Here is a 14,309-nt window from a genome sequence, read left to right as displayed (position 1 = left end):
CAGTGACATCTTTTATTATTATTATTACATTGCATTTAGCTGACGCTTTTATCCAAAGCGACTTACAATAAGTGCGTTCGACCAACAAAATACAAACTTGAAGAAAACAGAATCATATAAGTACATCAGGTTTCATAGAGAAAAAACATTTCAAGTGCTACTCAACTGGCTTTAGAAAGCCAGCCCTTTATTAGTATATAAGTGCTTTGTTAATAGTTCTATTGCTCGAAGTGGAGTCGAAAGAGATGAGTTTTCAGTCTGCGCCGGAAGGTGTGTAAGCTTTCTGCTGTCCTCATTTCAATGGAGAGCTCATTCCACCATTTTGGAGAGATGCACAGACTGCAGCTGGGACACAAACCACCAAATACAAAACAATAATTCAGATCCAGTCGTCATGACTCCACTCCGGAGGGATTCCCCGATCATTTCTTACAGTTTCTCATCAAGGGGGTGTCTCACACTGCCTGAGGAAGGCTATATTTTTGTCATTAACCTTTTTTGGACCACTTATTTATTTATTTTAGTGACGATCCGACCTCCATGCTAATACTCTGGTTCAAACTGCATCCACCAAAACAATATGATTTATCTCGACCTCCCCAAAAGAACCAAAATCTGACACGGTGTGAGCTGTTCTGTCGTCATTTCCTGCGATCTTCTTCATTCAGTCAGTCAAAATGAATGAATGGGCGTTTCTTTGACTATTTATAGGCAAATATGGGCGTTACGTGAAGCCCGCAAAAGCTGCGCAGCATTTCGAGTCGATTGTGATTTATAAAGAGAAAGCCGGCGTGCCGTACGCACTTCCCTCGCTGGTACGCGATGTTTTGTGAATCGGAAAATGTCGGAACATTTCTGTACCTATTTTTTTGCTTTGTACTACGTAAGCAACCTTCCCACGTGAATCCTATGCAAGGCTTTATAAATGAGGCCCCTGGTTTTTACTGGGGCTGGGGTGGTTCAACTTGATTTTGGGGGGGGGGGGGGCGCCATAGTTTATGGGCACTGTACACAATATAGGCGTAGTTCTGTTAGTATAAGATAATAAGATGTACTTTGTTGATCCAAAATCGGGAAATTGTGTTGTTATGAAATACAAAAAAAATATATATTTTTTTTATTTCTAACTTTTTTATTTATTTTTATTTTCGGTGCCCCCCATTGATTGATGCACCCTTAGCATTCGCCTATACTGCCTATGCCAAGGGCCGGCCCTGCCTCCAGCTTTAACAATTGAGCTATTTTATTTATTGTGATTCCTGATTTTTTTCTTCAAGAGCTTTTTATTTATTTTAATAGAAATCTGATTTAATGTCTTTCAATTTGTGTGTGTTTCCATTTAAGTTCATTGGCAGTCCTTTTAAATCTCAATTGTTCATTCTAGTTAAGGAGGAATGAATACTAATCAAAATGTCCTTTCCTCTTCTCTCTCTTCAGGTCGAAGCTGCAGAAGAAAACGTCCCCCTTCTCTCTCCTCTCTCCTGACAGCTGGTCCCTCAGTGGGGTAAGATCAAATCTAATTGAATTGTTCAGGGCATTTTTTAAATGTTACACTACATATAAAGCACATCAAAGTAACTCCATTACAGATATAAAGGATCAGAAAGAAGTCAAGAACATCCCCTCAACACCTCAAATGCCATTATGTTTCTAATGTAACATACTAAACTAAACAAGTGCTGAATCTATATTGATCTTTCAGTCTGGACTAAAGTATTGACTGCCACTGCACTGACGTCCTTAGACCAGTATCAGGAGCTTGGAGTTTTGGTAAACCTTTTTTATAATAAGGCACATTCCAATACACTGTACAAACACTTTGGCACAACAGCTCACAGAAGGCTATAGAACTCAAAAGTATCTCTTATGCTAACAAGCTAAACATTCAAAGGTTCAAGTTGTTTAAGTGGTTTCACCTTGGCTGTATTGAAACATCCAAAGCCCCTACAAATGTTTTTCCCTGACTCGTCTTTAGCATGTTGGTTGCGTCTCCATTCACATCCCCTTACAATGATGGAACAACGCCAACACAACGTCCTCGTCTTTTACACAACTCTCTCCTTGTTGCTGTAGTGGCTGACAGGTTACCCTCATACAGGTCTTCCAGCTCCTGTGTTTCATGTTTTGCTCACGCCATTGTGACGGACAAACAGCGACATTTCACATGTTGTGCTAATTTAGCGACTTTCGCTAACGCAGTTCGACTCAAAGTTTAAAGGGCCGATCTTGCACTTGTGAACTTTTGATTTGTACTATGTGTATATATGTTCGGCTGCATGTGTCCGATCTTTACCCCAATATCCAGAAGGTTTTTCACAAAGAGTCGTTGCAGCCCTATCTTAAACCAAATCATTGGACTGATTACAAATATTGAAATGATGATTGAGCTGGTTTGGAAACTCATGGGATCACCAAAGTATCCTGTGGATAATGTGAATGTCTGTTTAGAATCAAACCCAGTGTTCATTATACTGATTTTGTCTTTATATAATGTATACATCAATTTCTCTGGATCAATATCGACTGACTGTTGAGGGAAATACTTTCCTAGGCCCATACCTTTAACCCAGTTTATCACTCTCCACTCCCCTCGCTGAGCTCAGGCCTGCTGCACTCTTTGTGAGAGTGTTAGAACGAGCTTAATACATGGGACTTGGGCAGGAGCTGTGTCACCTCGTGGCTGCAGCAAACGTCTTTGTCAATTTCCTGGCCGTAACCTCCAGCTCTCCTGTGTTCTCATTGTGTTTCGACTCCTTGCTCCAGAAGTTTCCATTACATCTACCAATCAAAAATTGCCATCCCGTGTGTTGCCCGAGAAGCTAAAACCATTAACACACCTAGATGTATATACTGGTTTTAAAAATGTTCCTTTAACTAAGTCGGTGTTTTAGCATTATAATAAACGTATATTTCATTTGCGTGATATTTTTTATACCAGAGTTGTTGTCTCTAGAGCTGGTGTCTCCGTGTCTCCTGTTGCTGCTAATTATAGACGGCCTGTTTCCCCCTACGACCGTCACTTCCTGTTTGTCCAATGGGAACTGAGTGGACACACACACACACACACACACACTGTACACATTGTGAAGGGTTCTTGTTCCTGAGGGTCTGTAGATCCATTCAGAGAGGAGGTGAGGCTTATGAGGTTAGGAGGAGAAGAGATGAGAGAAAAGCCTTTTTAATAGTTTGACTGAACAAAAAGAAAGGAGAAGGAGAATAAGAAGTGTCTCTTGGAGTGACAAACTGGAGGAAGAAGAGAAGAAAAGAAACAGAGCAGAGTGAGAGTTCAGAAAAGGAAAGAAGAAGAAAAAAGAGAATTGCAATGTGACTGTAAAGCTGATTCAGAGGAGGCGAGAGGATACAAAAAGAAGACAGGATTCATTTGAAACTTCTGTGTCAGAAAAGGAACAGCTGATGTGACTTTGGGTTGAAAACCAGAAGGAAGAGGAGTAGCAGAATTGCAGAGAGTTGATTAACACTTGAAGTGTTGGAGGAGCAGATCTAATCTTGATGATGGGCTGCTGTCTGTTTGTTTACTATCGGGTGAGTCAACGTGTCTTGATGCTTTCAATGACAACCTGAAAGGATTCGCTGAACGTTTATAAGATAAGATAAATAGAAACATAGATGGTCACACAATCAATGCAATTATTAGCAGTATTTAGTAGGTAGTAGTGCAAAAAATAAAACGTAGTGGCAGTTACGTAATTGCACGTTATCATAGCATTATTAATAATACTAATAATAATAATATTGCACATAGTTATATATAGCAGCGAGTGTTATTAACCTCCATCCTCTTGTCGTATTAGTTTTGTGCTTTGTATTTTATTTGCGTTATGTATCACCAACTGTTTCCCACATTTCTTATCAATATAGCAGTCAGCTAAAACGTGTTTAATTGCATTGTAATTGTTGCTAACCCACATCGGTGATTTTGAGTTGGACACTTTCTTGGAACTGTGATTCACACTACAGTCATGCTCCATGCGGCGCCTGCATCCATATTTACGTCTGTGGTGAAACAAGTGTTGAGACAATGGAACAAAACAAATCAGGAGGAGAAAAAAACAATAAATGAGAAGCTACCATTTGTACGTTTTTGGTTGAAAAATGACTGGAAGCATTATTAACTGTTCAGTTCATTTATTTATATTGATCAGTTGACTAATCAGTTGACTAATCATTGCAGATCTCAACACTTAACATCAATTGATACAAACAAACACACATGATAAAGCAAAAGTGCATGCACCAGCCTCTGCACATACATAACATGTGCAAACCAAAACATATATTTCATTAGGTGACCAACAATTCACAGAATAAATGGAAAATATATTTTAGCCATATTTTGTACTGTTGGACAGAGCCAGGCTGTTATCCCGTTTTCAGTTGTTATGCTAAGCTAAGCTAGCTGTCTCTTGGCTCTTATAAAAAGGGGATAAGAACGACACTGTGGTAGATTCAGTGTATCCCAATGATGCTTTATTTAGGTTTCCCCATCTTTATCAAAACATCTAAATATACAAACATAGGAGAACAGAGAACAAATATTAAAATTATGAAAATACAAATAATACAATTATGACAAATAAACTTTACAGATCTAAAATTATAATAAAAAAACAGGTTATTCTACAAAAAGTTTACTGTACAGTTATCATTTTCTATTTAATTTTTTTGCTTTTGAAAGTCAATTTATGAATGCTAAAGTATTCACTTAAGAATCCTGTGAAATTGGTAGTGACTTGTTAATTGTATACCAATGGTAATATGATATTCTAATTAAATAATACTTTTTAGAGATAGACGTTTGGAGGACTGATCTTATATGTATTTGAGGATCAGGCTCCTCCCTCATCCTTGGTTTCTATAGCGACAGCGAGTTAAAGGTAAAGTCTGCAAGGTTATATAACGTCCGGCCAACAAAAAAACACAATACTGAACAAACATCAGACTTCCTGCTATTCTTATAGTCTGCAGCAATGATCCTATCCTCCTCCTCCTCCTCCTCCTCCTCCCCTCCTCCTCCTCATCTTGTCAGACTCCTTCCCTCCCTATCTTTTCATCCTCTCCTCCTTCCCTCCTTCCTTTTCTTATCTTCTGCTCTGCGTGCCCTCCTCCCTGTCTCCACTTTCTTGTTCTTGATCTCGTCCTCCCTGTCTCTCCCCCACCCTCCTTTCGTCTCCACCTCCACTCCTTATCTCCTCTTCCCGTTCTCCTCTCCTTATCTATTCCTCCTCTCATGTCTTCTCATGTCATACTCTCTTCAAGCCCCTCCTTTTTTGCTTCTTTCTAATCCACTCCTTTTATCTTTTTCATTCCCTCCTTCCACTAGTCTCCCTTCTTCTTCTTCCATTGCATCCCCTCCATGTCTCCTATCAACTGTTCTTCTCCCATCCTCTCCATTCCTCTCCTTGTCTCCTAATTTCTCTTTTTCATCTATTTTCTTCCTTTCCTTGTCTCTTCCTCTTCTGCCTCCTCCTTTCTCTCTCCTTCCTCCTCTTCCTCTTTTTCTTCCTTGCCCTCCTCCACCCCCCCCCTCCCACACACACTCTGTCCTCCATGACCTCTCTTCAGGTGTGTGTGTTTTCTTCCTGTTGTTTTTGTCGTCATGGCAGCTACAGGAAGTCTCCTCCATTCAGTCATGAAGGTCATACTGTAAGCCTTACTCTGATATAAGTTTCACTACTAATGTGATAGTGAAATTAACTTGAACATGAAAACTGCTTTCTTGTCTTGTCTTTGGGATGCCTTAGTTTGATCTTGTGACGTCAAGTACATTTACTTCAATCCTCCTTCACTTAAACCAATAAAACTCTTTATTTTTTCTTACCAGAAGGCAAATATATGAAGTATATTTCCTTTGGATTCTTGAGTAAGTCCTATTGCTAATTGCTATGCTAACTGAGCAATCTGTAACCAAAGCCATGAAAGCTAAATGCTGCATTCAGCTGCAGGTTTGTTGTTAACTCTCTTAATCGTTCAAGTTATATTTAGGTCATCTGATGCAGTTGTGAACATTAAATATAGCTGTAAAAGAAAATAACACAGACAGTGTGATTTGTATTGATCAAACTTCTTGAAATGGAAGACTTGCTCTCGATCTAACATAACGTCTGCTGTGTTTGTGTTGCAGAAGAAGAGGAAGCAGGCCAGCAGAGATGCAGACTCCCTCAGTCTCTGCAGTCTGGACATCAATGTGAGTTCAGCTTCTCTAAACTAACTTTCTGTTTTGGCTCAGCCTTGGTCTAAAAAGGTTTCATATCAAAGCTCTCAACAAATGGTGAAACGTGGCACATAGTGTTGGTGTCCTTAAGAGATGTTCATTTTTGGAATTGTAACGAAATATGTTATATTTGGATAAATGAATTAAAATGCAGGTACATTATATAAAACAGTATATTCCATCAACTTATTCATGCGAAGTATTGTTTTTGAGAAAGAGCAAAAAAAACGTTATAGGAAATAACTGTGATTTAGTTAAAAAAAATGTATTCTCTTTATTGAGTTGACCAAGTTATGTACAATTGTATCAAGTACATACAAAAACACACAGGAAAAGTATTCTCAATATGTTACAAAGAATATGTATATCCTACTCAAATACGTATAGCCTGTGGAGAAGAAAAGAAGAGAAAGCACTCAATATGTTGAAATCACATGACATTTAATACATGCAATATTAGTGGATTTGTATTCCAATGACCAGTGAAAATGAGTAAACGGACGGTGTCCATATTTTCTTCCAAATGTAATTCTTTCAACTACCTTACACAAACAGCTGTTTTTTTATCTTTCTAAATAGGGGCTAATAGTGAGCTGTGTAGAAATGTGTAGATCATGCAGTAACTTTGTGCTTTCTTATCTCCATCTCTGACCCGTGGGTTATTGTATAGTGGACCCTCGGAGGGCCTCAAACCAGTGTTGGGCCCCTCCTTCTAAAGTTGTCCGTATTTTTAGCCCTCTGCCAACAGCCGTCTCTTTCTGGGTGTTCCCCTCCCTGCTTAGTCCAACACAGGATGTCCCCCCTGTTCGATGTACACCTCAGAATGACAAACACCATCAGTCTTAATCTGTTCCAAGCCAACAGTAAGAACCTTGAACAATTTACACTCTATTGTTTCTCTACCGTTACTCCCAGTGAGTCACACACAGTCATATTGTGCTCTTACTGAAACTGCACGAGCTGGAGACATGGATCCAAAAATATGTACGTATTTGTACAAATAATTTCACATTCATTTATACATCAATAAATCCTGTTAAGCCCCAAAGCCCCCCTCGGCGGGTTTTTAAAAAAAAAATTAACGACACTGTCTCAGGACATCTTCATATTTAAGAACCTATAAATGTGTTATACCAGATTAACGGGAATAATCTCAAGAAGCATCTGAATGACCCCTGAGCGAAAATGCTAACGCACTTTGGCACAGCACTCAAGATAAAAGTTACCCTTATTACTTATCGTAGCTGCACATACAATATATCGGATTAAAGCTGAGGTTCCACAGATTATTTAGGATAGGGCGTTAATAACGCGTTAACGCAAAAAAAATTAACGCCACTAATTATTTTAACGCGATTAACGCATAGGTGTATTTTTTTTCCTCGGCCGCCCCGTAGTTTCAGAGCGCATCGAGTTTAAAATACCATCTACAAGCTGATGCTGACAGCCCTGCTCCTGCTGCCCGCTTGCAGTTGACCACACTTCCACGCTCACCGGCAGGCACCGACTGGCTATTGGGAGGACCGGGAGGGTGTGTGTATGTGTGGCCCGAGCGAGCGAGAGAGAGACCTTATGTGTATTGTTGTTGTTAGCATCTGGTGCTAGCTAGCTGCGCTAACGGATATAAGGAGCTGTTTAAATGAAAACAGAGGAGCGACATTTCGCCACAACTGTGCCGAGCACTTGACTTTATGCAGGAAGCCAGACAGTGGGACATTGTACGAGAAGTCAGCACACTCAGCACGGATAGTGCGCGCAACATGATTGCAGCGTCCAGGAAGCTCCCGTTCGAGCATATGCCTTGAGTTGCACATAGCTTCAACGATCCATCACACACACACACACACACACACACACACACACACACACACACACACACACACACACACGCACACACACACACACCATTTGTATTGTATTATTGAATGAGAGAGGTTCCAGGTTGAATTGAGGCGAATATTTGTAATGTTCAGAAGTTGTTGTGTTTAATATTCATGAGGATATTTGTCATTGTTCAAATGATAATAAACATTAGCATAAAGCATATTTGTCCACTCATATGTTGATAAGAGTATTCAAAACTTGAAAAAGATCACTGAGTGATCCGAACTCGCGACAGGGGAAGCAAACACAGACATCACAACACGTACCTTTACGTAGCTTTTACGCGAGATCGTCTCACCGTAACTGTCAATCTGATCAAAAGACTTGTTCAATGGCATTAAAACGAGAAAAAACGCGGCTGAATCGGTTAATCCATAGGTTGATAATGTTTCTGTGCAATATTTTTTTTAAATTTATAATCCATAATTCAATTTTTATGTAAAAATCGGAGAGTAAAAGTTAGCTGCTAATGGTAGCCACCAGAGTTATCGCAGCTTCCGGTTTTGGCTATGCGTCAGTCTCACACACACACATTACCAAATAAGGAGTATGTGGGAGTTCCCCTCGATTCCATTGGCTCTGACGGTCAGAAAGAGATGTCAATCAGCAAAATCGAGCAAGGGGGGCCAGAGATAGGTCAAATCCACCCAAATGATCCCAGAAGTGTTTTTTTTGTTGCTAAACCTCTCTAAAAAGGTCAAATTTCACTTGTTTTGCATCAATCTTGATACAGGGTAATTATTATAAGTTTGGATTCCTAAAGCTTTTAGTCTACTATCCCATCATTCAAGGGTAGTTTTCACTATAAGTGATTTTTATTTTGGACGGACACAATCATTTACATTTTTTTACTGTGTTCAATCTGAATTTACTTTAAAATAAAAACATCTATATTGATTCTGACACTTCTACATCCAACTCACAGGTGTAACCTTGCTTTGAGAAAAAAGATTATTAATTTAACCCTTTTAGAAGTGAAGATATGGTCATTTGTTCTGGGAATGTCATTTTCGAGCCTGAGACCTGAAAAACAGGCTCAGGGCTTAACAGGCTTTAGAGGACACAACTCAACTTTTTCAAATGAGTTCACTTCTTAAAGACACACATGTACTCTTTTCAGTATTCATAATTTTTTCCAGAGAAGCACTATCTTTCTGGAAATACTTGGCGCTAATTCCTCTAACAGATATTTTGAATTTAAATAGTTGTGTATAATTTAAACTCCTCAAAAATATTCATCCATATTAATGAATGTATCTACTTTTATGATGTCTATTAATATTCTGTTTTATCTACATTGTCAAATATGTAGATTAAACTCAATGTTTATAATTCAGGTTAATTTTCACATTTCAGTCAATATCAACAAAATCAAAACATTATGTCAGACCGTTTTATACTGGAAATATTGTACTTTTGACTTTGCTACATAATAACTTGGTTAGTCTCAAAGTTAAGATACCTGCCTACTAAAAAAACAATATGATGTTTTGTTATACATTTCAGCAGTTTAAAGAAATACAAATAAAATGATGAATCCTTGAGTTGATAGTCAGAAAGTATATTCATACACATGCCAGATGAACACTTATCGATTGTGTTTCGTAAACTAAGGGGAATGAACTGTTGGGACCAATACAGTCTCCAGAATAAAACCAGATGATCTCATTTTATTGGAGAGTCTCAAGGCAATGTTATATAGTGTTTTCAGGAAGAGGATTTCACCCTTTTGAAAAAAGTAATACTTGTTTTTAAATGTCAAGTGGTCATAGTACATAATATACTTAACACATTTGAAGAAAAAACTATAAATGATCCCATAATTACAAGATATCCATTCATATAACATATTAACATAATTAAAGGTAGGGTGAGCATGTAATTTATTTCAGAAACACTTTTTGTTATATTCCATTGAATGCTCTTAACATCCCGATAGCAATGAATATCTTAAATGCTTTGACAATAAATACATTAAAAAAAATGTCATCTGTGGAAGCCGTAGTACTGTAAAAAGCACGACCAATCATTTTAGCCGGCCCGACTAAAATAACTGGATGGCCTACCTGCCTGTCAGCCTTCCATCTGTGCACAAACTTATCTCGTGCCCTCATTGGTCATGTGCGCGTTCGTGTGTGTTGGAGGAGGGGCTCTGTAAGGAAGTGGCAGATTTTTTCCGGCTGTGTATTTTCAAATTCTAGCGCACTCAAGCTGGTTTCTCCAAAATTACCTACCCTACCTTTAAATGATAACTCCCAATTGTGACACAAAAGTTAATAATGAACAAAAACGTTTATAAATGCTTCTTTAGTAGATTCAACCTTTACAAGTATAGGGAAATCAAAACCTGTCAGGAAAAAGTTTACTGAGGTGATAAATCAAGTGAGAAGTCCAGTCATTTTCTCATAGCCTTCTATACAACCAGACTCCTTTTTGCCATCAATGAAGTCGCCCTCTGCTGGAAATGAGAGAGAATGTATGTTAATGGCACTTCTGCATTGGTCAAATTGCAGCTTGTAAAATACTTGTTATGTGAGGAGTGTCTTTAAGTTTAAAGAAAATCTTGATATTGTGATCGGATTATTACACAACTGGTCATATCAAAGAGTTATTTTTCATCTAAATAAGTCTTGTTAAAATACTCATGTACAACCGATGTGTCACAGTTTAGATGAAACTAGGCGGGTTTGTCTGAGTCAGTTGTGACGATTGAATCTGCTGTAGGATCAGTTTATGACTCCTGTTCCTTTCTGGGGCGTCCAAGACCAAACTGTCGTATTCCCAGACAATGGAGAGCTGCGTCAGAAGGGCACTTTTGTTAGCTGAACATGAGGTGGGTTTCACGTCAGGTCAGAGGTCAGTGATCGCAGTCACAGCTTTCAAAGGAAACCATGAAAACATTTCTATAGAACATACACAAAGATCAATGTGGTTCATGACCTACAGCTGATCCAGGATGTGTTTATACGTCTCTATTTTGGATAAAGCTATATGTCTGCTTACTGTATGTATGCACACTTATCTCGTGTTAGTCACATGACAATTATTCCTTTGAAACAACATCTATTGTTAACCATCATTTTGTCTTTCAAATGTCAGAAAATAGAGGACAAATTCCCAATACCATTGTTCAGGTTGAGGTCCTCATAATGTCTTGTGTTTTCCGACCAAGAGTCCAAAACGCCAATATATTCAGTATTCCTCCGTTTGAGAAGCTAGAATAACGACATTTTTATTTTTTTCATTCCAAAAAGCCTGGTCTGAATCAAACCAAAGATAATCAGATCTGTGTCAGCCATATAACCACTACACATAAAAACCTTTTCCAATGTAGGCCGGCTCTCTTTTAACCAAACCTGAACCAACAACCACATCTTATTTCTCAAAAGTGAAACAGATGTGTGTGTAAACAATATATACACCAACACGGACAGTCATTGATTTGAGAACTGCTGTAAAACGAGGGCAGAGCTTTAGCTGCCTGCAGGCGTCTTTCTCTCTTTAGTCATTACAATTCAGATTGACATTGACTGAGGCCTAGTTGCACTGAGTTGAATGTTGGATATAGAACCTTTACAGGTTTATCTGGCACTCCGGAGATTAACAATGCAGCATCATTTTGCAATAAAAATGTTTTTTGCTCTGATGGTTTTTTTTTTATTGTCAACAAACCTCCCAAATCGATGTGTTGGTTTGTCTCTTAATTCTCTACCACATCGTGTGTGGTTCTCAGCTCCAAGCCCATTTGTTAAATATTTCAAAACTGAAAAACACCAAATGTATTTCTAGATAAACTATCAGTTATATCTTAAAACAGCAGGTCACTGTTATTTTAAGCAAATATTAATCAGACAGAAGGAAATACTGCATTATTTTCAGCAGCGGAATAATCCACATTTGGTGATCTAATGATTATTTAGGGCAGCAGTGGGACAGTGTATGTGGGATTGAGTCCAAATAAACAAGAGTGTGTGACTTCATGGTGATGAATGAACATGTCAGTCAGTGCTACAGTGTGGCTCATTGGTGTGTTGTTAATAGTGTTTATAAGGGACAATGGAGCACTATGGCACAGAGGAAGAAGATATATCAGGCTTTGTTACAAAGACAATACTTGTTGAGGTCTTTTTATGGGATTTGCTGACATGAAGACACATTGTACAATGTCTTAATTGTATCTGTATTGTTTGTAAGTAAAGGCTGAATGTTTAAATGGAAAAAGTAGAAGCTATTGCAAATGATGGAAAGGAAGGAAGTAAGAAAAGTGAGTGGGTGAGGGCGCCAGTGAGTCAGACAGGGTGAGAGCATTGATTTGCAAAGAGACAGAGAGTCAGAGTGAACAACCATCATAGAGAGAACGCTTTAACAGCTGAAGAGAAGTCCAACAGAAACATGGGATAAGAGCTCCAGGTGGTCCACAAGATACCTTTAGTAGAATCCTTCTCAACACTGCTGGTACCGAGCTGGATCCAGACTCTCTGCTACCGTCAGTCCTCTGGATACTACCAGGAACATGCTCGTACAGAACTTGTGCTGGAAACTATACTGTTACTCATTTGTTTCTGCGCTCTCTGCTGCTGTCAGCTACTTTTTTGGATAGCTCATACTTGAAACGTTGCAGGTACCTCATTTTTGGACACTGTAAAGTACCACTACCAGACACTTTCTATACTCTAATTCTTTACCACTATCTCTTGTACCAACAAGAACTAAATTGGGTCATTTAGGTACAAATCCTTTGAATGGTCTAATAGTTATTTCCTGGCTCTTAGCCATTTTCAGATATGTAGCTGCCACATAATCTCTTCAGACACTGGATACTCTTCTGTCTACACACTTGGACTAATTATGGTATAACTCGGACTCCTATCCAGCCTTAAACCTCTTCTGGACATCCACACCTGGATGTTCTGACAGCACTGATCTCTTCCTGGACACTGTTTGAAAATATATCTGGACTCTCTCTCTTGCTACTGGGAAATCAGATCCTGTGCTGGTCTTTGTGGTGAGCATTATGGTGTTGGGGCAGGGTCCCCTCTGCCTGCTGGTACACCGGTTTAAATCTGGATACCCTGTGGAGTTTGGCAAAGGGAAAAGGGACATGGGGAAACAGGTGGAGGTAAGATGCAGGAAATATCCTATAAAACAACAGCATGTTTACAATCAAATATTGCTTGTGAATGAATCTAAATCTCAGAACTATCTGAATTATGTAGCTATACTTGTGTTTTTAAACAATTCATATCATCTCAAGTATATGTAGTTCTATTTAGGTTGTACTCAATAAAAGTTATGCTATACTATCATTAGATTAAACTATAGTTTTTGGAGTCACCCGATTTTACAAAATGTTTAACTTTTTGGCTTTTGTGGTTCCCGCTATTTTCTTAAAAATAAATATGTATTGCTTTTGCACTTAAGGGTAATTATACTGTACTGTAATGATGAGTTATTCTCAGAGATGATGGACAATGTTTTTTTTAAATGTCCGCCATATTTCTGCACTGTTTACCATTGTTTTTTGTTGCTGATGTTTACATTCCTTATGATAAATATATCTCTAAATGCTCTATTGCACTACTCTTTTTGTGAAGCGTAAATGGACTAGGCTATAAATTCATTTTGTTGTGAAACACTGTGTTGTATAATGACACTAAATGATCCTTAAAACCTTGAGAGATTCACAACCTCCTCTCAATCTCAGTAGAGTCCAGTCCACCTAAAGAGTAACAGCCTAAATGACTTTTAGGCATTTGTGAACCATCCCTTGATGTGATATTGTAGTTTTTAAAACAAGACTCTGGTATCCTGCTTTGCTCAGACCTTATACATTGATTCAACCAAAAACTATTATTTTTCTTCTAGATTGAGTATTCAAAACATAGATGTTTAGTAGGAAGTCCTGTAGGACATACATTTTATTATTGGACTCTGTCGACACAAACAAATCAAACTCTTGCCCCTGAGAGTCGGCTGTGAGGACCAGTCTATTGTTGAATTGATCTTTGTCAGATTGAATCAACTGAAGCGCAATCACACACAAATCCCATGACACAACATGTCCAATGGAAAGTAAATACACTGATCATTTTTTATTTACACTGAACCCCAAAACCTTTTCAAAACAACAACTTCATTAAAACAAAAGTATGTGCTGAAAAATTGGAGAAAATACACTGACTTTTATTAAGTA

The 14,309-nt window shown here is 38.4% G+C and overlaps 1 protein-coding gene across 1 annotated transcript in view; it reads left to right on the top strand.

Annotated features, from left to right (window-relative positions):
• The window catches only part of LOC117542248 (rho guanine nucleotide exchange factor 3-like), a 42,872-nt gene that overhangs the window by 7,891 nt on the left and 20,672 nt on the right, over positions 1 to 14,309 (top strand). Inside the window, 2 exon segments of the mRNA XM_034209817.1 lie at positions 1,438 to 1,504; positions 6,143 to 6,205. Of these exon segments, the coding sequence (XP_034065708.1) occupies positions 1,438 to 1,504; positions 6,143 to 6,205 (130 nt within the window).

The sequence above is a fragment of the Gymnodraco acuticeps genome, unplaced genomic scaffold, assembly GCF_902827175.1.
Source record: "Gymnodraco acuticeps unplaced genomic scaffold, fGymAcu1.1, whole genome shotgun sequence".
Lineage (NCBI taxonomy): Eukaryota > Metazoa > Chordata > Actinopteri > Perciformes > Bathydraconidae > Gymnodraco > Gymnodraco acuticeps.
The sequence above is the reverse complement of the archived record's forward strand: the minus strand, read 5'-3'. Positions and strand labels throughout refer to the sequence as shown.